This window comes from Marmota monax, unplaced genomic scaffold (assembly GCF_021218885.2).
Source record: "Marmota monax isolate L192 unplaced genomic scaffold, Marmota_monax_Labrador192_F-V1.1 WCK01_AAM20220418_F8-fsc00020, whole genome shotgun sequence".
In the NCBI taxonomy this organism is placed as follows: Eukaryota; Metazoa; Chordata; class Mammalia; order Rodentia; family Sciuridae; genus Marmota; species Marmota monax.
The window spans coordinates 16,947,903-16,969,711 of record NW_026692912.1 but is presented as its reverse complement, the minus strand read 5'-3'; the positions used below and the strand labels follow the sequence as shown (position 1 = coordinate 16,969,711).

Sequence of the window (21,809 nt, the reverse complement as noted above, 5' to 3'; positions counted from 1 at the left end):
TGTGGATCTGTGTTTCTTTTATCATTTGCAAGACTGAGAAAGTAGGCTAAAATGGTGATCGGATGCTGTGCATCTTGCCTTATGGGATAGCATAGTCTTAGAAAATCAAAAAGAAAATCTTTTCTGTTATTTCCAGTTGCATGGGTTTTTCTTGAATACTCTTAAATTATTTCTCCATTAACCTTTTTTTCTCTTCTCACTTGGTTTGTATCATATTCACTCCTGCATTTCTACAAGGACCTCATGGCTGCTGGTGGCTCACAACCTGAGACTTGCTTTTTGCAGCTGGCTGTAGCGGTAATGTCTCATTGTAGCAACAGAGAGCCCAGAGTCCTGACCTTTTCTCTGTGATTAACTTCTGCTGCCATGGTCTTTGCCATGCAGCCCTTCTTAATGTTTTCTGAGTCTGTCTGTTTCCAGTAGGACTGAGGAGGCACAAAAGGGCGGACTATTCCAGGCTTTGATGTTGACCTTTCCAGGTTTTCATCCAGTCATTATCTTTGTAAATTTGTATGCTCATTTCTTGAGTCCAGTGGTTTGGGGCTCTAGAAAGCATCTCTGCTCATCCCCAACCCCTGTGGGTTACCCAGGAAGCCACAGAGTCATACTCAGAGGGCATTGCCTTTCCTCTTCCCCACTTTCACTGAACAGCATTAGTGATGTCTATGTGTGTCTCATTAGCAAACCATTCCCAGTGCCCCATTGCTGAATCAGCCCCTGCTGAGCCACTTCCATGTAGAGAGGCCCTATGTTCTTGATGTCAAAACCTTAAGTGGAAACAAGGCAGGTTCTGCCTCCTCTCCAAATCTATAATTGTTCCTGGTCTCCTCTCAGATCCTCACCCTCTGCTACTGCTCATGAATCAGGGAGAGCTGAATTGGAAACCAAGAAAGAAGTTAACTACCTTCTCCTTTTCTCTCCTCCCCACCCCAGTGAGGAGCCTGACTAGCTGACCAGCATATGGAACACACCCAGCAATAGTAAATGCACTGTTAGATGGTGGTTTTTCTCTTCCCTTCCCCAGCACTCTTAAAAAATTCAAGCTCCTGAGTAATTAGTCCTTTTGAGAATCCCCGTGGATACCAAAATCTGGAGATGCTCAAGTCCCTTGTATAAAATGTGCGGTATTTGCATATAACCCTATACTTATCCTCCCCATACTTTAAATCATCTCTAGATTACTTATAATACCTAAAACAATGTAAATGGTATGTAAATAGTTGTTATTCTATTTTGTTTAGAGAATAATAACAAGAAAAAAAAAAGTACAGAGGCAACTGTTACAGGCAAGTTACATAGTATACAAAACAGGTTGCAAGGTAAGCACTGCTTGAACAGTAGGCATGGGAGATTGAGGGAATGTGGAATGGTGAGAGGCAGCAGGACATGCAGCATCTCACTTCATTCATGTGGATTCAGCATGGTGTTTTGCTTTTTGGAACTTTCTAGAAATTTATATTTAGAATATTTCTGATCCACAATTGGGCAACTCCTCAGATGCAGAACCTTGGATTTGAGGGCTAACTGTAGCTTATTTTTCTCTCTGTATACCACAAATCACCTTATGATCTTGTTTCCCTCTTTAGATTGGCAGCCAAGAGTGCTCTGAGCCCAATTTGTGGCCATGTCTATAGGGGTCACAGCATGAAATTCAAGTACTACTTCACATGGCTTCAATTTTTTCACTTTGCCCCCATTTCTTTTCCTATTATTGTGACTGTTGAATATAGTCATATAAAATGCTTTAGATCTGTTTAGAACAACAAAAGAATACCAGCCAGTTCCAGCTAGTAAAGCATATGTAGTTTTATTCTGACTATGAATCTACTTGCTATTTTATTTTTTTAGTATAATTAGCAAATAACCATTTTGTTGTTGTTGTTGTTAAATGTAGCACAATGTTTAAGAGATGTCACTATTAAAGAGGAACGGCATAAGAGACATTGAAGTAGAAGGATTTGGGCTGAATCACTGTTAACACTGTGAATGCGGACAAGTTTCTGAGAATACCCCCAGCCCAGTGTAGTGCCTATTCATATAGTAATCTCCATTGACTATAAAAATGAATGATATCAGTTAGATTGTTTGAGGATTAAGTGAAATAAGGCAGCTAAAGCCTCCCACATAGCCCTGGGTGTTTGGTGTGCGCTCAACATTTAGTGACACAACTGTCTTTATTCTCCCTGTTCTACTTATGATGCCATGGTATACCCTGGGTAAAGGTAAACAGAGTTCATTCTTCTTTGACTCACATTCAAGAGATTAGCATGTGCTTTATGCCCACTGAGTAAGCCAGACCAAAGCCTCTAAGAAAGGGGGCATGTGCAGCCCATAGTGTACCATGGGCTCAGTAGAATTTTAAGGAAGCTGGGACCAAGACTGATGGGGATACTGTGCAACTAAGAACTAACAGGCAGTTGGAACTAGAAAGCAACTGTAGTAGAGATAGAATGTAGAAGGTCTGGGCCTTGGTCCTCAGGATCGGGTTGGAGAAAACTAACCTATCTCCACCTATTCTTGCTTCCTTGGTGATATGAGTGCTGGTTTTCTGGGAAGTGATAAGGTGTTATCATGGTACAATGGGCCTGGAGTCTAGTCTCAGTTCTGCCCCTGCCTCTCTGTGTAACCTCAGATGAGTTATTCGGCTTCCTTAACCGTATTTTCTTTATCTTTGAAATGGTGATACCAATAGTGTACTGTTGTCATAAGGATCCAGTGAGAAAATGCCTGTCAAGCCTCAGTCTCATGCTGGCCCATGGCAAATGCACACTCAGTGGCTGGTAGCTGCTCTTGTTGGCTCAGGTGCTACACTGGCCACCATGTTAGCCTGAGGAGCATCCACCTGTCTCTCTCAGTAAGGCCAGAGCTGTGATGATTTGTGTTCTCCAGCAAGATGTGTGTGTTGTCTCTGTTCTTGTTCTTTCTCCTTTTCTTTTGTCCTTTAACCTCTTTAACAAAACCAGACCTCGTTATTTAAAGAAGAATTTAAAAGTGTAAGGCAAGCTATGTTTACATTTTTATTTCTTTTCAAAAACAAGGAAGAAAGAGCTGAAATGAAGAAGGCCTCTTTCAGAGTTTTCCTTACCTTTAAAAATAGCGAATGGACCTAAGCAACATAACAAAACCCTGTCTCAAAATAAAAAGGGCTGGGATGTGGCTCATTGGTTAAGTGCCCCTGGTTATTGTTGTTGCTATGCTTTCACAATCTGAACCTGGTACCCCCCCACACACAAAAAAAATCGCAAATGGAGGGAAGACTTGTGGGCTCCCTTGTCTCCCTTTGCCTGAGAAAGGTGCCTGGATAAGAAGGTGATATTCCTCTGAGACATGAAGTAGGTTCTGCATTTGCATATGGTAGTACTGAGGAGGCATTATATGGGAGGAAAGAAAAGAAAAACAGTGGACTTTGAAATTCCTGGACTGTACCAAGCTGTGTTCCTTCCTAAGGGTTGCTCACCTGGTGGTGGTGCCCTTCTCCCCACACCCCTACCACTCCCCATCCCCTTTCTCTTGGGAAGCTGTATTTTATGTATTTAAGCAGACAATGTTCCTTTATTTCACCTGACTCTTTTCCAATTTGTAGCAGCTCACCTGGGGAAACATAATGAAGAGGGCTATAGTATCTGAGGGAAGGAATTAAACAAATTGTGAAAGTGCAGTGATAATGATGGGCTTACAGGATCATTAATCTGCAGGATCCACATTCATGCCTGTTTGTTATTAGGAATGGTTAGACTCCAGGACCTACCTGGATGAGAAGTGCTGAGTGTTCGAGGCTTAGAGTCTGGACCAGGGTTGGCTGAAGAGCCCCTTTGGTACACCAGCACTCCTTTCCTCTCAGCATCAGTACTGAGTATGCACTGTTTGACATCATGGGCACAGGTTGGGCTCACAGGCTGACAGTTCTGAGTTTGAAGTATGGTTCACCATTTATTAGCTGTGTGACCTTGGGTAAGTTATTTCACCTTTCTGAGCCTGTTTTCTCACCTGAAAATGTGGATAAATAACAGTGCTACCTTGCAGAGCTGCCTTGAGAATTATATATGTAGAGCATGAAAATGATTGGGTTATAGTTGCTCAACAATATTAGTTATTTTCCCCTTAGGATTCAAAATAAAGATCCTTTCAGGTAGAGGTCATTATATTGTCACTGCAACAGAACCTCTTTCCTTTGCAGAGGAGAAGGAAGAAAGAGTAGCTTTCACTCTCCCAGGATGTAACTGAGGAAGTCAGATAGAGTAATAATTCCCAGAGAACAAAAGCCCAGTACAGAGATACCCTATTCTGCTATTCAGAGATGTACAATGGCATCCTACAATCTCCGTCAGCTACCAGCAGTTGTGACACAGTTGTCATGGCCTGCCTGTGTGCAGATTTGGTCATAGCTGTTAATGTTATCACTGCTTTAATTTAATTATGTGTGTTGTTGGTTCTGTATGTGTTGTGTTTAATTGCCATTTTAAATGTCTTCAAAATCACACTATGATTCAGCATTGAAATGAAAAGTCACTGTGAATACTGAAAGTCACTGAGCAGAGGAGAATGTACATTTGCCATTAGCGTAAAGCAAGTATATTTGCATTTATATTTTCTAGAAGAGCAACAAACAAGTTATTTCTCGGACCTAAAGCAGAAAGATAGTTTCTAGCAGATAAATTTTTGTTTTGTTTTAATACTGAATTACCCTTGGAAAAACATGGACTTTGATGACTCTGAATCAGAAAATGATTCAGATGAGTAGGATTCTGGATAGGAAGTTTTGGAGCTTACCCAATTTATGTTCCCATATTTCCTTTTAATGTATGCCCAAGAGCAAGAAAAGGTTTTTAAAATTTGTTATTCTAAGTGACCAGAAAGCAAAGATCATTGTTTCCTTGGTGGCATATTAAGATAAAGAGCAAAGTTGCTCTCTGAAAGAAAACGATGCACAACCCTGCTGAATTTAATGGAGGACACCTGTGACAGGATAGGATGCTTGGGAGTCAGAAGCCCATGTTTAGGGTCCATGCTTGCCAGGTACCTACTATTCCTCATGGAGTCCTGACCTCCCCATCAGTGCTTTGCCAGGTGTCCCAGAGCCAGGGGTCCTTTGGAACCAAGACTGGAACAACAAAGTGTTCTCTGAGAGGAGAATGGGTCCAATGGAGCCAGCCATGCGAAGGACTTGGAGAAAATTCCTTTGGACTAGATAGTCACTTACTGAGTGCCTGTCTGTCAGGTGCTGCCGCTGTGTTAGGCACCTCAGGGGTTGTCCTGATGCTTACAGCAGTGCTGAAAGGTCTCCACTGGACAGGTACTGCCCTTTTAGAAAACACTCGGCCAAGATATAACAAAAGATATTAAAAAAGAAAAAGTCCTGCCCTTTGACTTAGTAATTCAATGTATGGGAATTCATGCACATGAATTTGTTCATTTTCATTATAATGTTACTTATGTTATTGGAAGCAACTTACTGTCAAACTCTAGGGATAGGATTCAGTACATTATGATACATCTATACTTGGTGAAAAATATGCAGTTTTTAAGATTAAAAAAACTATGCAGTTTTTAAGATTGCTGGGCAAAAGGGCATATATAAATTATGAAGATTATAGAGCAATATGGGAATGTTATCGTGACCAACAAGAAAACAATAAAATTTCAAAAATATGCAACTGTTAATGTGGTCTAATATTAAAAAGGAATAATGCAGACATAAAAACAGTTGTATTAAGATGATATAATCATGGGTAGGTGTTATTTTTTTTATTCTTTTTGATAAAGAGGCAAAGAAAAGAGGTTTCCAAGAAAATGAGTCAGTAGCTGCAATAATTATTGAGGTATATTGAGAATAGAAATTATTTTCAGAATGTCCCTAAAATTACCTAGTTTTACATGCTTACTACACTGAGATGTTAAGGAGGCTCTGGGTTTCTTTTTCTCCCCCTCCCATAAATTTAAAATTTGTGATTATGTATTTGCAGAGTAAAAATGCTATAGATTCTGGGAAGACATTTGAAGCTTTGTAGGCAAACGATGATAATATAAAAGGTATTTGTCCAAATTTGAATTCTTACAAAACATGGAACTGCTATGATTTCAGAATAAATGTGTTTTAAATATTTTCTAAATAGAGAGCTGTTGCAGTCCTAACAATACTTGGCTAAGAAACTATTTCTATGATAGGCCATAATTACTCTTTGGAAAATTATTGGGCGTTAAAAAATTCCTACCTAAAGATGCCAGAAGAGCAAGTCCCACTTTGTCCCTTCTTGAATCTACAGTAACTTCTATAAGGTTCTTTTGCCCTCTCTTTCAGGGTATCATGGATTTTTATTGCTGGGCAAAAGGGCATGGCATTTAAACCTACATATATAAAATTGTACAAAATATTTCTTTTTTCAGATAGAGCCTATGGTTAAATTTATACAAAGGATTTTTGCCATAGGTATTATTTTAACCTTTTACTCTGTTTTTTTTTTTTTTTTTTTTTGAGAGTCTTTTTCTGTAAGTTAACTTGTTTGTTCATATTTCAGTTCTGAAATTCTAATTAAAACTTGTGGTCACTAATCAGTTGCATGATTAAGTGTAAGAACTAGAAAAGTTGATAGAATTTAGTTATGTATTATAGATCTGAGCTTTTCTCCCTCCTATGTGTTAGGCTGTGCTCCTAGACACATTTAATAAGTGGCCATTTTTCTGGAATTCTGCACTCTTCCTGCTTTCTTTCATTACATTAGGCAAGGTTCCACTGGATGAGACATTTGCAGTCTTAAGACTTCCTGCCAGGGTTCAGACTTTGTATTTTTGACATTGAAGCTGTCTTGTTCCTGAAGCTACTTAATTAGAAACACATTCATTTCAATGTACACTGGAAAAAGCTCGGACAGCAAAGCCAGGCACACTGGGAAGTTGGAGCATTTGTGTAGCTGGCAGCTAAACTAATGGTTTACAGTTTAAGGGGAAAAAAAATATCACAGGGCATTTCCTTCTCATAGAAGCAGAGAGAAGCTGAATGTGCCCAGCAGATACCTTAAAAAAAAAGAGAGAAGACAACGATGGAAGAAAAGAAAGGATAACTTCACTTTCAGTACTGTTGTGTGTATGGTTCTTTCTTTGGCTATTATCAAATACAAAAGTCTCCTAGAAGAATAGTTCCCAAACTGTGCTGCTAATATTCAAGTCTGTTCTGCAGACTTCCAAAATATATTACTTCTTAGATCTCTAATAAGAAGGAAATTTTATATTTTGGGGAAGGATTTTTGCTTGGAAAATTTTATTTGTTGAATACTAATGAGGGAATTGTGCCCTTTCTTATTTTAAAAATGTTTGAGCATATCAAAATTTACATCTGATCATCTGATGTTTAGATATCTTTGTTGTCTCACCATTGCTTCCCAGATAAAGCCTAAACCACTTCATTTTCTGTTGTAAGCAAACCTTTCCTGCTTGGTTACTTGCCTATCCTTGTTTCTTCAACCTATCCCCAAAGAGCCATCCTTGTCCATCCACTTTGACTCCCCCAGCTGCCCCAGAGGAAATGTACCTAATCACCTTAGTGTGAACCAAGTGTCTTTCCTCCAAGCTCATAAAAATAATAATAATAATGATAAATTTTGTGCACATTTCATACAATGTATCAGGTACTGGAGAGACGGATGGAAAAGTTTTCAGTCTCTTCCTTCCTCTCTGCTCTTTGATCTCCCTCATCTGCCCCTAGAAAAGACACAGTGTGATAGGTGAACCTGGGGGTTGTAGGTTCCTTATCAGAGTCAAAGTGACACCAAAGAAGAAACAGGTACATGTTGGAGTCAAAGCCCAGGTTTTACCATTTCCTTGGTTTTGTAGCATTAAATAAGTGATTTACTGCTCTGGTCTGTTTCCTCCTCTGTAAAATGTGGGGTTATACCCATCTTATAAAGTTATTTTGTGGATTAACAAAGCTGAATTTATAGGTCTTCATGTAACCACTAGCACATTTATCATTGGTAGGTAGCATCATAAATGATCATGTGTACACACATACATACACACAGGCTCCTGAAAACAAAGGAAGGACTGGTCAATCCCAAATGCCCAGGTTTTAAAGCCTTTGAGTTGGGCTCTCCTTCTTTGCTTAGTCACTGAACCTGGGTAACTTGTTGAATGAAGCAGTTAACAGAGTCTTTATGAATGGTATCATCAGATGGCATGTGTTCCACTGGGTGAAGAAGCTTACTGGCAGCTCTCCAAATACTTTATTCAATCAGAATGGGCAGTTAGGTGACATCTTTTGGTTGTAGAAGAAAACAGCAAATAATAAATTATTCTTCATTGAAACCCATTATGTCCTCCATGCAATTTTTATTGCTTTTTTGATTATAATCATGGCAATCATAGCTTCCATTTATATCGGGAACTCTACTCATCACTTGATGAATATTTTCTGTCATTCTAATAACATTCCAGTTTGAGTCCAGGTTCCCATTTTAAAGCCTGGGTGACCAAGGCCATGCAGCTGCATAGCTGCTGTCAAGGGACTGACACCAAGGCTGGTGCTCTTCTTACTCCCCATGCTGTTTCCAATGCTGCCTGTGTTTTGAAATTCTTCTGAAGTTTCTAGGCTTGGGAACAAAATGTCACATTAGGATTTTTGTTGTGAAAGGAAATGTAACTGTGCATACGTTTATTAAAACAGTTTTTCTCCAAATAGTGAACCATCTGTAATTTTCTGTTGGAAGCAACAGACATTAAAGCAGCTGTGTGTCTCTGTTTCTCTTCACAGTGCTCCCATGCCCTACCTCATAGGAATCCATTTAAGTTTAATGGAGGTAAGTTGTCTTCTTTCCTCCCTGATCACTCAACTTGGGGTTTGTCTTGCTTTGTGTAGTGGAAAGCTGCGATCTTGGGATACACATCTCTGCGAATGAGAGCAGATCAAAGCAAAAGCTCATGTGTATTCCCCTTCTGGGTGTACAGGACTGAGTTCCTTTTAGACCCTTTCAGTTGGCTCTTGACTCCAGGGCTTTCCCACTTTGCTTAGAGATTACAGGTTTTATGGGTGAGGGGTTATAAAGGTTATGAAGGCAGGGAGGCCAGAGGAAAGGGTTCTATGAGGGTTTGAACAAGGGAAGAGAAATGGTTCACTTTTTATAATAATGTGTATTCTAAACCACTATAACAGTATTGTATTTTTTGTTCTTTTGTATTTTGAGAATATGATATAAATGGTGGATAGATGTGTGAAGAGGAGTATTAAAATTATCCCCAATACCATTATTCTAGATTGAATTACTGTTAGAATTTTACTATTCTTAATTCTAGTCTTCATTCTGAGAATATGTGTTTTAAATAAATGTGCATGATTGATATGTGACATATATATAATTTTATGTCTTAATTTTACTTAACATTATGGTATGAGTACTTCTACATGTTTTTGTCTACTCTTAGTAACAATGATTTTCAATTTGCTACCTGTCATTCCCACCATTTGGATATACCACAACTTAACTATTTTCCTACTGTTGAACACTTAGATTGTTTATAATGTTTTCACTATTATAAATAGCATTTCAGTGAACATCTTTATGCATAAGGCTTTATCTGCATTTTGACTTATTTCCTTAGCGTAGAATCCCTAAAGTAGAAATGCTTGGTCAAAGCTCTGAATCTGATGCCAGATTGCTTTCTGTATGGCTGTACCAATTAGATAGCAGTTCTTTTAAAGGACTTTTCTATGCTTCTGTAAGTGCCATTAGTTTGTAGACATGAACCTCAAGCCTTTTCCTCCTCAGGAGGGAGCAGACATTTGTACTAGAGCAGAATGGGGCAGAGGGTGGGCGTCTTGCCTATATCACACAGGAGATAAGCTCTGGAGGGGAATCTACAGCCATGTCCGTCTGCGATGGTGCTTTGCATCTCTTAAAGGAAGTGCTACTTCTCTTCTTCTGTTGCCTTCATTTCACGTCGACGAGGACCACCTGCTTCTCCACTAACTGTTGCACACTGTGCTATTGTGCTTACGAAAATGAAACAAGTTGGTTATCGAAAAACCTGTTTGTTTGACATTGAGAATCTTGATCAAAATAGACCACAGAAATCTGCTCAAATTTCTAATTTGACAGGACGGCCATGTGGCTCCTACATTCTGTTAACAGTCCCTCCCTGTCATCACCCAGCCCTAAGCACATACAGTACACAGTTTATGGACTATCTTGGATGATGTATTTAGATCAGATTGAAGAGATTTCTTCTGTTTTACCTTTATTTGTCAAGTTGGGGAGTCTATTCAAAGCTCTTGTATGAAAAATGAAAAAGTGAATAATTTCTAATAGACCTTTCCCAGCAGTTGCTATAGGGTTTGAAACACTGATCTAAAGACTATTTGGCCTAATCAGCATCTACAACTTCCTCCTGCTTCTCCTCTTGCCTTCCAGTCTGCTCCAGCTCAGGCTTTTTCAAACACTTTTAATGTCCCTTTAACATTCTAGATAACTCCAGCAAGTATCTAGTCCTGGATTGCTTTTCTTCTCTACTTGCCCTCTATCATTTGTCTTAAGCTTTTTGCTTCAGTTACCAAGTCAAAGTCATTGACTCTCAGCTGTGACTCTAATGTTGCTCTGCCTCTCTCTATGTCAGGTCCAAAGTTTCAAACACCAACTGAGTTTCACATGGTTGTGCTACAGATGTCTCACTCAGCCTTCCCCCAAACAATTTATTGTCTGTGTGTGCATGTGCATGCCAAAACACACACACACAAACACACACACATACACACAAACTCACACTGAACCGATCCACTCCCCTTCCTATATTCCCAGTCCCTGAATGGAACCATTGGCTTCATAGATGCCAAAGTGGGACACTTTGAGGATGGCTTAATGTCCCTCTTTCTCACTCAGTCTATCTGAATTCTTACCACACCAAAAATGTCTCTTGCCCTGTTTCTCCTTCATTGTCTTCATTGACATGTTTTCTTTGCTTTCCTAGATTCTTGCAAAGCCTTATTTATTAATTTGATAAGCAAAATGAGGGCCTCTTATGTTCCAAGCATTGTGCTTAGTGCTGGACTTTGGAAGATTTATTCCATAGCACTGACATGGAGTGTGTTGCCTTCTGCCTGATCACCGCTTTAGGTGGCCCACTTTCCCTCTGCACTATCCCTGAGTTCTGGGTGGTTTTTTCTTCTGATGTCAAGTCTTCCGCACATCACTGCTAGAGTACTTGTTAGCCGGTGCATAGGCTATCAGATCCACATACTTGCACCTTTGCATGGAGAGGCCCTGCCCTTCTCTACCTCTTCCAAGAGGTCCTCTGTCTGCTGTCTTCCTTCTTTCACTTAAAGAACCTCTAACTCTGAATGATAGCTGTTTGCTTCCTTGTTCTCTCTGTCATCCCCTGGAGCATGAATTGTCTGGGAACAAGGCATATTGTCATTCTCTGGTGCCCTCAGCATCTTTACAGTGCATCAAGCAGTTCATGCTTACTGAAAAGAAGGGTGGAATGAATGCTTAGGGAATTGTAATTTGGAGCATATTCAGGAGCCCTCCAATGGGCATCACTGTTTGCAGGCAACCCAGTACCATAATTTTACATAAAGACAAGGGAGGTAAATTTTTTTTGTAACCTTTTCTATGATTGTAAGTAATTTGAAGCAAGACCTTTTGTAGTAAAATTTACAGTGCAAAATATGTGTGCATGTTGAAGCTAAAACTTGAAACAATTTGCACTTAGGTGAATGGGCGAGAGTCTACTCTGTCCAGTTTTTGAAGGGCTTTAAGTATGAAAGCTCAGGACGCACTGGCCAAGACAGATCTTGGCCCTGTCATTTGACTGAGATTGGGAAGGAATTTGCTGTGTTGAACAACTATGTGGTTAACATCAAAAGAAAAACAAACATGGTAGTTTCCCCACCCTTGAAACCAGCCTTTTGAACAAAGAAGTGTTTCCTGGGTGCGTAGGGCAGCTATGAACTCCACATGTCAGAATTTTGTCTCCTGATCTCTTCCCCTGGGTTTCAGCTCACACTCAGAGAGCCCTATTGTGCTTCCTGAGTAGGTTTATCAGGTTCAGTTATACCTTTCAGTGCTAAAGATGCTTCCTCTGTGATTTGCTTCTGGAAAATGGGCTATAACACTTGGGCAGGAGCACAGACCTAGGGCCACGGAGAGCTGTTTAAGGAAGGAGCTCAGAGAGGCCCATCTCTTCTCACTACACTAGTTTTCTTACTGGCAATTCAGCAAAAGGCTTATTTTTGACTGTCTTGTTATTTTTTCTTGAAAGCTATAGGCACCTTATTATGCCTTTGCATATGTGCCAGAATTTTTTAAACTTCAAATGAATGTGGCAGATGTTCGTAAAAGTTTAGAAAAAGCTACCATAGGAAGACTTTTTAACCATTTTTATGACACTCAAATTTATTGCACAAAAAGAAAGAGAAATTATAATCGAGTATTCTCATTTGGAAAAAGGTTATTTTGGGGAAAGACCTAATTCTAGTCTTCAAGCTCAAACAGGATGCTGTTGCTGTTTGTTAAATGGTAACCTTGTCACCATAAAGAGTCTACTTTCCTTCTAAAGTGACAAGTTTGTAGCTGATATCGTTCTCTCTCCTTCTGCCTTTTGATATTCTTTCTCTCATTTAAGCAATTTGAGGCTAGTGGCAAGTTAGCAGAATAGCCAAGGGTATTGGCATAGACCTCACTTCTTCTTGGAGAGAATGATCATGTTAGTTGGCAGCTAGGAAATCCCAAAACATGGCCAGATTACATAGTGACTATTTCCTTTCATTCAACCGATCTCAATTTAGTTCAAACGACATTTATTCAGTCCCTCTTATATACCATATCTGGCAGCAGGGGCCAGGTCAAGCCTAGTAGATGGTGCTTCTGTTTAATAAATGGAGATCTAACCCCAAGCTTCACAGTGTTTTGTGTACAGGCCTGGCGGGGGCTAGGGGGCATGTATCCAGAAGGTATTCGATATTACTGTTGATGGTGGATTAGTGAGGAAGGAGGAAGGCAAGGTGATAGCAATGACATAGTGCCAAAGAGAAGCTCAGGCTAGCTTGTAAATGAAGTTCTACCTGTACGCTGAGGCAGTGAGGGCCCTGGACTCTGGCTTTCCTCCTTCCTGCTCATGTGATCTCAGGCAAGGCAATTGTCTGCTGAGCCTGGTTTTCTCACTTATAATCAAAGGGTAGTGGCCAAATCTTTGAGGGATCATGGAAAGGATATAGTGAAAAATTCATGAGATGTCCAGCACATACAGAGTGCTGCAAAGTCAACAGTTATTGCTGTTTCTATTTATTCAGTGGCCTTAAAGCCATTTACATTGTTAAGCTGATGACTTTGAAATTGTTTTAGAAACCCTTAGGTTCCAAGGGTCATCATCCTCATTTCCTAGAGAAAAAGCTTTAACATAGTTGGTTTGTGCCTGCCCCATTTTCTCCTGGTTTGCAGTACAGGAGGCAGTACCAGTATTGGGAATGATACTTTTGTAGGATTTGATAAATGTGCTTCTGTACTTCTGTGTGGCCACTTCTTTACTATGTTAACTTCAGTCATGATACTTTGTCTTTCTAGGTTTTTTTTTTTTTTTTAACTTTCTTCATCTACAAGAGCTGAGTCCTGCAGATGTCCAGCATATCCCAGAATCTAACATATGTCAGGAACCCAGGATAGAGGTTATAGTTTTTCCCCAGCAATTTGTTGGCAATCTTGTGTCCAGGTATGGCACTATACCAGGAGTTCTGTATAAAATGGTGATTATGACATAACCTCCACCTTCTTGACATTTGGTCTGGAGCAAATGCACACAGTAGAAAATAATTGTAGTGTGGGGGCTGAGGTTGTGTCTCAATGATAGAGCGCTCCTCTAGCATGGGCGAGGCACTGGGTTCAATTCTCAGCAACACATAAAAATAAATAAATGTCCAACTACAACTTTTAAAGAAAGAAAGATAATTGTGGTAGATTGGGGCTGCCTCAGGCTTGGGGAAGGGAGGCATCATCTCTAGTCTAGCTTTTCCAGCCTGAGGTCTACACCTCTCAAGAGAAAATAGAAAAGTGAAGCCTAACAGATAAGAACTAGGAGCAACAGGGGATCAGGGGACACCATGTACAGAGTCTTGAGGTGTAGACCAGAGGACTTGCCAGGAAGTATGAGGCATTCTGTGTCTACTAGGAGCAAGGAGCTGAAGGTAAAAGGGAGACCTGAGTTTGGCAGGAAGAGGCCAAGCCATCCAGGGCCTTGTAAGACGCATTAAAGAGTTTGAACTTTATAGGGCAACAGAGAGCCATTGAAGGGTGTAAATAGGGAGGGATATGGTCAGGTCTTCTCCTTGTGGGCCATTAGAAACACAGTCCTTCCATATAAAATGCTTGGAAACTGCTTAACCATGTTAATAAAGTAAATGGATATTTGTAAAGATCAAGGTAATTCTTAAGGAAATTACACACCAAAACCATGTATATAAAATTCAGATGTGTTAGCATCCCCAACCCAAGCTTCTGAATGGTTCCTTTGCCACCAAACTGTGGTGAGGTGTTTGTAGTGATGGTTTTCAAGCACCACTTTTACTAGAGTTGTCTTCTCCTGTTTTCAGTACATTTATGCATCAGATATTCTTTCTGTAGCCTAGTTTGAGGGTATAAATTTAGATGATACACTAAGTGGTTATTGCAGATAGTGGGAACAGGGTGAGTGGGACCCACATACCGAATTGCAGGCCCCTGGGTAGCTGTCCCCACCAGTGCAATTGCAAGAGGTGTGCGATGGATGCTCAGGGAGGTCAGGCTCCCAGCATTCCTCCCTGTCTCTTCCTCACCATCATTTCTCTAGGAAGATTTAGACATCAGCCCCCAAAAGCCTGATTTTGCAAGTAGACCAAGTGCTTGGAGTGCTCAGTGGCACTAAGCCTCTATTCTAAGAATTGGATCCAAGTGCCTAATCAAAGCTCAGATTGGTTGCTGGAATGCAGAGGCCACATTTATGTGTGTCCACAGTAGGGCTCCTAGTTTGAATATGGGGCTTTTACACAAAATAATAGGATTTTTTCTTTGTGTTTCAGAGAACCTGAATTTCTGTCAATTGAGTTTGTACTATTTTAACTATTTTCTTTTTATCCCCTTGCCATAGAAAGTCTTTAATCCTTTGTCCCTTTTTAAAAAAAAAAAATTATATTTATTTTTAAACAGTTTCATAGTGAGTGAAGAGTATTTCTTGTTTACCGCTGTATCACTTTGATGCTTCACAGGACCCCATGTGTAGACCAGAAGTAAGGTGTAGTTTGCATTGTTAATGCTCAGCTAATGCAAAACTCTGAGCCATAATCATATTCGGCTAGAAATGGTGATTTGTGTGTCCTCACAAGAATAGAGAAATTCAATGTGAGATTTATTTGTTGGGGCCCAGTAATTCATATTCCTGCTTTATAAACAAGATGATGTTTGCATGAAAAAATCCCACCTAGTGGCTGTAGTCATAAGTCTGTGGGGAGGACTTTGAGAAAGGGAAGAGCTTGACACCTTCTGAGTCCTTGCTTAGTGCCACACACTGGAGGCTTTGCTGCTTTCACTTGGGAGCACTGATTGCTTACTCTCTGCAATACAGGAGCTATCCACACTTGTAGATGGGAAAGCTGAGGCTCTGAGAGGTAAGATCTTTACATCCAGTCCCTCCACTATGAAGGGTCTATCAGCCCCCCAGAGTCCCCCTGCTCTGTGCACCCTGAAGATGTGTGGATTATGGCTGTCCCAACCCCAGTACTGGGCAGAGGCCCCCACCTGTGCCAGAACTACTACTTCTCAGTGTTTTGTTCTGGGGATTGAGGGGAGGGGAAAGGAGTGCAGCCCCATAGTCCTCCAAAGACAAATTCTGATGACACTAGCCTGGAGCCTGGTTCCCTAGCTGCTCCCTTCTCTCATCTGTAAAATTAAGATGATGTCATACATCTAAAAAGAGTTGTGAGAATTAACTGGTACAGTGGATATGAAGAGCTTCTTTCAAATGTCGTATCAAATATTTATTATCATAATTAGTAGTAAAAAATATGAGGCAAAGTTTGAGTTGATGAATCCCTGGAGATTGTTCTGTAAAGAGAGAAGGAATTGGATGATAGTTGGTTTTCCTGGTGTTTCCTTAGCATGCTGCATACCATTGGCACTCTCATCACATCTGGAGATTGCAGAGCGCAGTGTAGCAGGCTCTGGTCACCTCAGGCCTAGGAGAAGGTTAATGGGTTCCCCCCGGAAGCTCCCTCTTCTTTGCATTGGCATCTTCTTTTACAATGAGTGTGATTCCAAAATGTCACTTAATTGTAAAGTTGAGATTAATTAACATAAAACAGTTTTAAACTCAACAAGTACTTTGGGCTCAGTTAAGCATCTACTGCTTCAGTCTCGTTTGTCATGGTGGGTATGTTCTCTTGTGGGACAGGCAAGCCCTCAATCACACTAGAAAAACTGAGTCATTGTTAGGAGAATCCCAGGGAAATGAGAGTATCAATGATGTTCTTGGTTCCCATTTTTCTTTTTATTATTTGGCCATCATTATATGAAAGTCCCATTTAACACTGTTAAAATGACTTTTTAAAAAAAAACTTAAAATTTATAAATTTTTACCCATTAATGCTTAAATGAATCAAATTCCTGCTAGGTAAGAAGTGGCCTGCCTGAGGCCTGTGGAAGAGTGGAAAGAGCCCTTGCCCTGGTGTCCTGTGGGCCTGGGTTCAGATTCTAGCTCAACATGATATGTCCCTTCAAATCAGCTCCTTTGTTTAAAGGAAGGACAAGTTTAGCAGTGGAAAAGTGATAGTTACTCTGTCACACGGTTTGTCTGCTGTACACAAAACTGCTCTTTCATTAGCCTCTTCAGAGATGCCTGTTGGAAACACAAATAATGTTTTGGTCATTGAGTGAGGGCTGCATTTTAGCAGCCATCAAGGACACCACCTTGGTGAAGTTGCCCCTGTCTTACAGGTGGGTTTGTTAAGGTGCCTCATTCCTCAAGTGTAGTATGGGTAGAGTCCTAAGTTCATAAGAGTTTTTAGTGAGGAACAAGGGAAAAAATACAAATCCCAGATTGGTGCCCATCACATGGTAGGCACCAAATAAATGAAAGTTATTAACAACATTATATGGACATAGAATTGGAATACTTCAAAAAGAGCTAAAAGACACATCTAAGTTTGCCTTTGCCCTCTTTTCAGCCTCCATTTTTATTTTATAATGACTGATTTTTTCTAAATTAACATTCACTTAAAGGCACTTTTAACTGAGTTCAGCCACATGGGGCTGGTGACTTCTTTTCATAGAAAACTCCTTGCAAGTGACTGAGGCGGGGCTTTTGTAGGACCTCAGAGACCGGCAGTGATGATTGAAGAGAGGTGCCCTTGGCCCAGGCAAATCCCACTTCAGATCTGGGCACATATGGTTTTATTTAACACCATGCTCAGTGACTCAGGGTACTGGTTTGTGACCATCAGGCATTTGCTGTTGATATGCAAGGTCACCACAGTAGGGGTGTGTTTGTCAACCAAATTAAACTTCCTCTTAATGACCTAAAATAATTGATTCAGAAGGCCTTTAAACGGGCCAGGGCAATGTGTAAGCAAGCTGAAATCTGGCTTTTCTGCACAAATTACTGCATCTTGTTTATTGTATTTATGTTTTATCTTTGTTGAGAAGAATGAGGATGGACCATGGGTTTTTGGAGGAGGCAGTGAGCCTAAGTTTGAATCAAAGCTCTACCATTTGTCTCTGACAGTCAACAGGGGTGTGCTTTACATCCCCATCAGCAAAATGGGCACCTACCTAAAGGGGTGACAGAAAGAATATGGCCAAAGTGTCATGCACATTAGTAGGTCCTCAGTGCTGGATGTTGTTATGTACAAAAGATTTCCAATAGGCTCCTCAAGAAGATAGCATAATAGTAATTTGTACAAAGTAGTCAAACTGTGGTGTAATATACCTTTTTTATTCCTGCTAACCTGATTTCTCCATAAATCACTTGCTATATAAAGTTAAACATCTATACAGAAAATCATAATTAAAAATGGAGCAAATAAACCTCTTTTTCCATATTATTTGATTCTCAGCTGCCTTCAAAATGATTTTTAAAGTTGAACATTAAGATTTATGCCCTTTAGACTACAAAAGGAATAGGTTTTTTCTTTGCCCATGGATTCAAACATTCATGATCCAAGAACGCTCAGGCCTTTGCAGATAAAACTTGGGGCCACCATCCTATGTTTGTAGAGAAACATAGTCATTGGCTTAAGGCCTTTCTTAAGTATCATCAACAGTGCCATTAAAGTTTTGTTTGTGGGTGGAAGTTACCAGCATCCCATAGAGTGGTTTATGTGCCCTTTTTTTCCTCCATAAATGCAGTATCGAACAAAAGCTAAAAGGTGTAGATTGGGGTTGCCTAGACTCCTAAATACTTCCTTAGCCAAATATCTGTTAAACCTTGGGACCTAGGAGTTAATTGTTTTGAACGAGTCAGTGGCAATAAATTTATATCCTCTTTCTTCAGCATTTGACTGCAAATATTTTGTACTGACAGAATGGGTTAAATTATGAAGCTTGATAAGTACATATGCACATTACCCATCCCTAGCTTTAGAAGAGGAAGGAAAAAAAAGAAAGAAAGAAAGAAAAAGATAGCTATGATTTTTGGAAGTCGTCCCAATTTTTAAAAATAAGAGAATTTGGACATTTTGGCATATGGGGTTTTTTAAATGAAATTTCATGGAACTGAAAACAGTCAATTTTAGGTTTCCAAAAATTGTTTTGATTTTCGTTGGTATAAATTTGCTGCACATGGTTTTGGGGAAGTTCTGAGAGATACATTTAGGATTTAGGGGTTGATTTTTTTGTTGTTGTTGTTAGATTTACAATTGAGTTTTTAAAGGTGATTTTTTTTTTTAAATTCAAAGTATAAATTGGAGGAGACCGGAGTTCATTTATAAGGATGTTTTTTGGTAATGACATCATTCTTCAGTGCTGACCAACTGGACTCATGGGCCAATTCATTGAGCCTCCTTTGGGCACGATTTGGACACTAAGACTCTTGATGCAAGTGACTTTGGCCATTCCATTAGCAGCAGCTGGGGATGATCAACACTGTGAGCATCACCTGTGTAGAGTCAGGATTATTGCACATCAAGGTTGGGCAGAGAGGGAAGATGCCCAGGAGGGGGCTCCAGGCCACCTGCTGTGTGAGGATCAAAGGGTTGAAAGGTCAGAGGGCACAGCTCCCTTAACCATATCTGTCTGTGCAATCACTGCCTCAGATTGTAAATCTTGGCAATTTCATTAAGGCCTCCTGGCTGCTACTGGGGCATTGGAATAATAAAATTTTATATCTGCTGCCTTTCCTGCCTCTGGCTGCCAGGCTGATACATTCTGCACAAGATGGGGACATCTTATGATCAGAGCAGCCCTGATGAAACCCCAGTTAGGAATTTGAGATCCACAGGACCTTATCCTCAGGAATTAAAAAAGAAGAAGAAGAAACAACTCTACACAAACTATCTTGCAGCCATTTGGATTTCCAGAGCACCTCTCCTATGAAAAGCAAGTTACCAACATTTTCCCTCTTGCTAAATGCTTCCTCCTACTCACAGTAGGAGAGGCGAGCTGTGCCCGTGCTGCCACTTATTAAACAGCCCCACTTCTAATGACTGGGGGTTCTATCTTCTGGGGAAACCCCAGCATCCAGACGGGTCTTTCTTCTCACTTGGCAGATCTTTTGGGTGTTTTTAGAGATATGTCTCCTGAATATGATTTTCCAAATATTTCTCCTAGATCTTAAGGTTGTTATGGACCTTTAGGGCCCCTTGGCTCCCGGGCAAGACAAATCACAGTAATGGCTGCCCCTTTACTGCCCATATGTTTAAGACCCCCTGTAGTTTGTTTGAAAAGTTAAGAGATTTTCACAGTGAAGGTGCCATTTCTGAAATTTAAAGTGTTCCTTTTCACTGGGAGATAAGTTCACTCTGATTAAGTCCGTAATTCTCACTAAGCCATGTTTATGGAGGCAATAAACAATGTTTCAGTGTGCTTGTTAAATTGGGTCTCCAACCTCTCCACTCTTTAAAAATTGACATTTCAAATAAAAGGCAGGTGGAGATGGGAGTTGGGGTTTGCTGTGCTTAGTGATAGATGAATCATGGCAAGTGGCAGTTGTGTAGGAGGTGGGAGGCCCCATTTTTATGACAGGGTGACCCCAAACCATTTTGGGACTAAGAAATCTGCATCCCCTTACACTCTCAGTGAAGCTCTTAAATTCAAGTCTTATTGTTTCCAAATTGGATGGATACTATTTTGAACCACTGCCAGACACATTGCACTCATTTAATTTTCACAAAATGTCTGTGCTGTGGTAGTGGTGGCTCTATTTTATAGATGAAGAAATTTAGGCACAGAGAGGTGGCTTATCCAAAATCACACAGCTAACAATTAGTAGAACCAGGACTCATGCTCAGTTATTGTATGAAGTGTTTTAGTATATACAAACAAAAAGCATTATACCGGCCTACTTTGGGGTCTGCTTGCTATCTCATATTAAGCACTCTATATATCCATGGAGGTGATAAGAGAAATATGTGACATGGCTGCTGCCCTTAGTATGTGCTCAGCACCAGCTCTGTGCTGCTACACAGAAAAGGAGAAGAGTCCTAGACGCAAATCATAGCTGTTTTCACCCTGGGACCTGGAGTAAGTTACTTTGCCTGTTTCAGCTTCATTTTGTTCTTCTGTAAAATGTGAATAATGATGTCTATTCCTTGAGGTTGCTTTGAAGTTATTTTTAAATAATATATTTTAAAATGTGATAGTTTTAAAACTCTACGTGGTGTTACGGCACAAATGTGAAAATAGTGGGTTAAAGCATTTATTTTAAGGGGAAAATGATGTCACATATGAAATGAGAAGAAATATCTCTGAGCAGGTTTTAATTGAGGGCTGTCATATCTGTTGTCTGTTGTACTTGGCTTAGGACTCAGAGATGGCCTTCATCATGGGAGCAAATGTAGTGGGAAGGTTTTCTTGAAGAGCAGATGATATAGTGGGCTGGAGACAGTCATGGTGAGCTACGTCTGGACCGTACTTCATGTCTCACTAAGGGCTCTGCCTACTGGTCCCTCATTTGTGCTTCACAACAATGGGGAAAAGGATGACACCTTCTACATCTTCTTTTACATGTGGGGACACTGCGTTTCCAGCAGTAGGTAGGCAAATGTAGTTTGAGGCAAAATCCTGGCGGAATCAGAGGCACAAACAGGCATGTCCTCTGCCCTGGGCAGATGGAGGGGCTGTGTTGGGTTGACTTGTAGAATGGACTGCTGGGAGAAGTGGAGGAATCTATATCATAGAGGGAGGCCTGGCATTGAGGGAGTCCCTACCCAGTGGCCACATCTAGAGGGAACAGGTACTGCAGTGTCTCTGCCAGTCCATCAGTAGTCCTGGAGGTAAGGATTATGACCTCTGGTCCACACAGAGGGAAACTGATTCACATGGCAGCTAAGATCCTTGCCTTTACTGCTGCCTAGTTCTCAAATGAAAAGCCAGTACACAAACCTTGGGACCTTCTGTCCCTGTGCCCAAGACCATCCAGAGGAGGGAATCAGACAAGCTCTGTGTGCATGGAGATGCTTGCTCTCCTGGGGTCAGGTCTTTTCTACTACCTATGACTGTGCCCATCCTCAGATGTATCCATGCCCTATCCACAAGGAGGCTGGGAACCCCTGAGGTTCAAAGATCATGGTTGAATCATCCCTGTATCTTTAAGACCCAGACTAAAGTAAATGGGAATGGCTGATCCATACATGAGTGACCAAATATTGA

At 40.5% G+C, this 21,809-nt stretch overlaps 1 protein-coding gene across 15 annotated transcripts in view; it reads left to right on the top strand.

The window, feature by feature from the left end:
• Dennd1a (DENN domain containing 1A) overlaps positions 1-21,809 on the top strand; it is a 512,715-nt gene that overhangs the window by 300,631 nt on the left and 190,275 nt on the right. For all 15 annotated transcript variants that reach the window (XM_046451690.2, XM_058581714.1, XM_058581715.1 and 12 more), the window contains one exon: positions 8,744-8,789. In XM_046451690.2, coding sequence (XP_046307646.1) covers positions 8,744-8,789 — 46 coding nt within the window. The remainder of the gene's footprint in view (positions 1-8,743; positions 8,790-21,809) is intronic.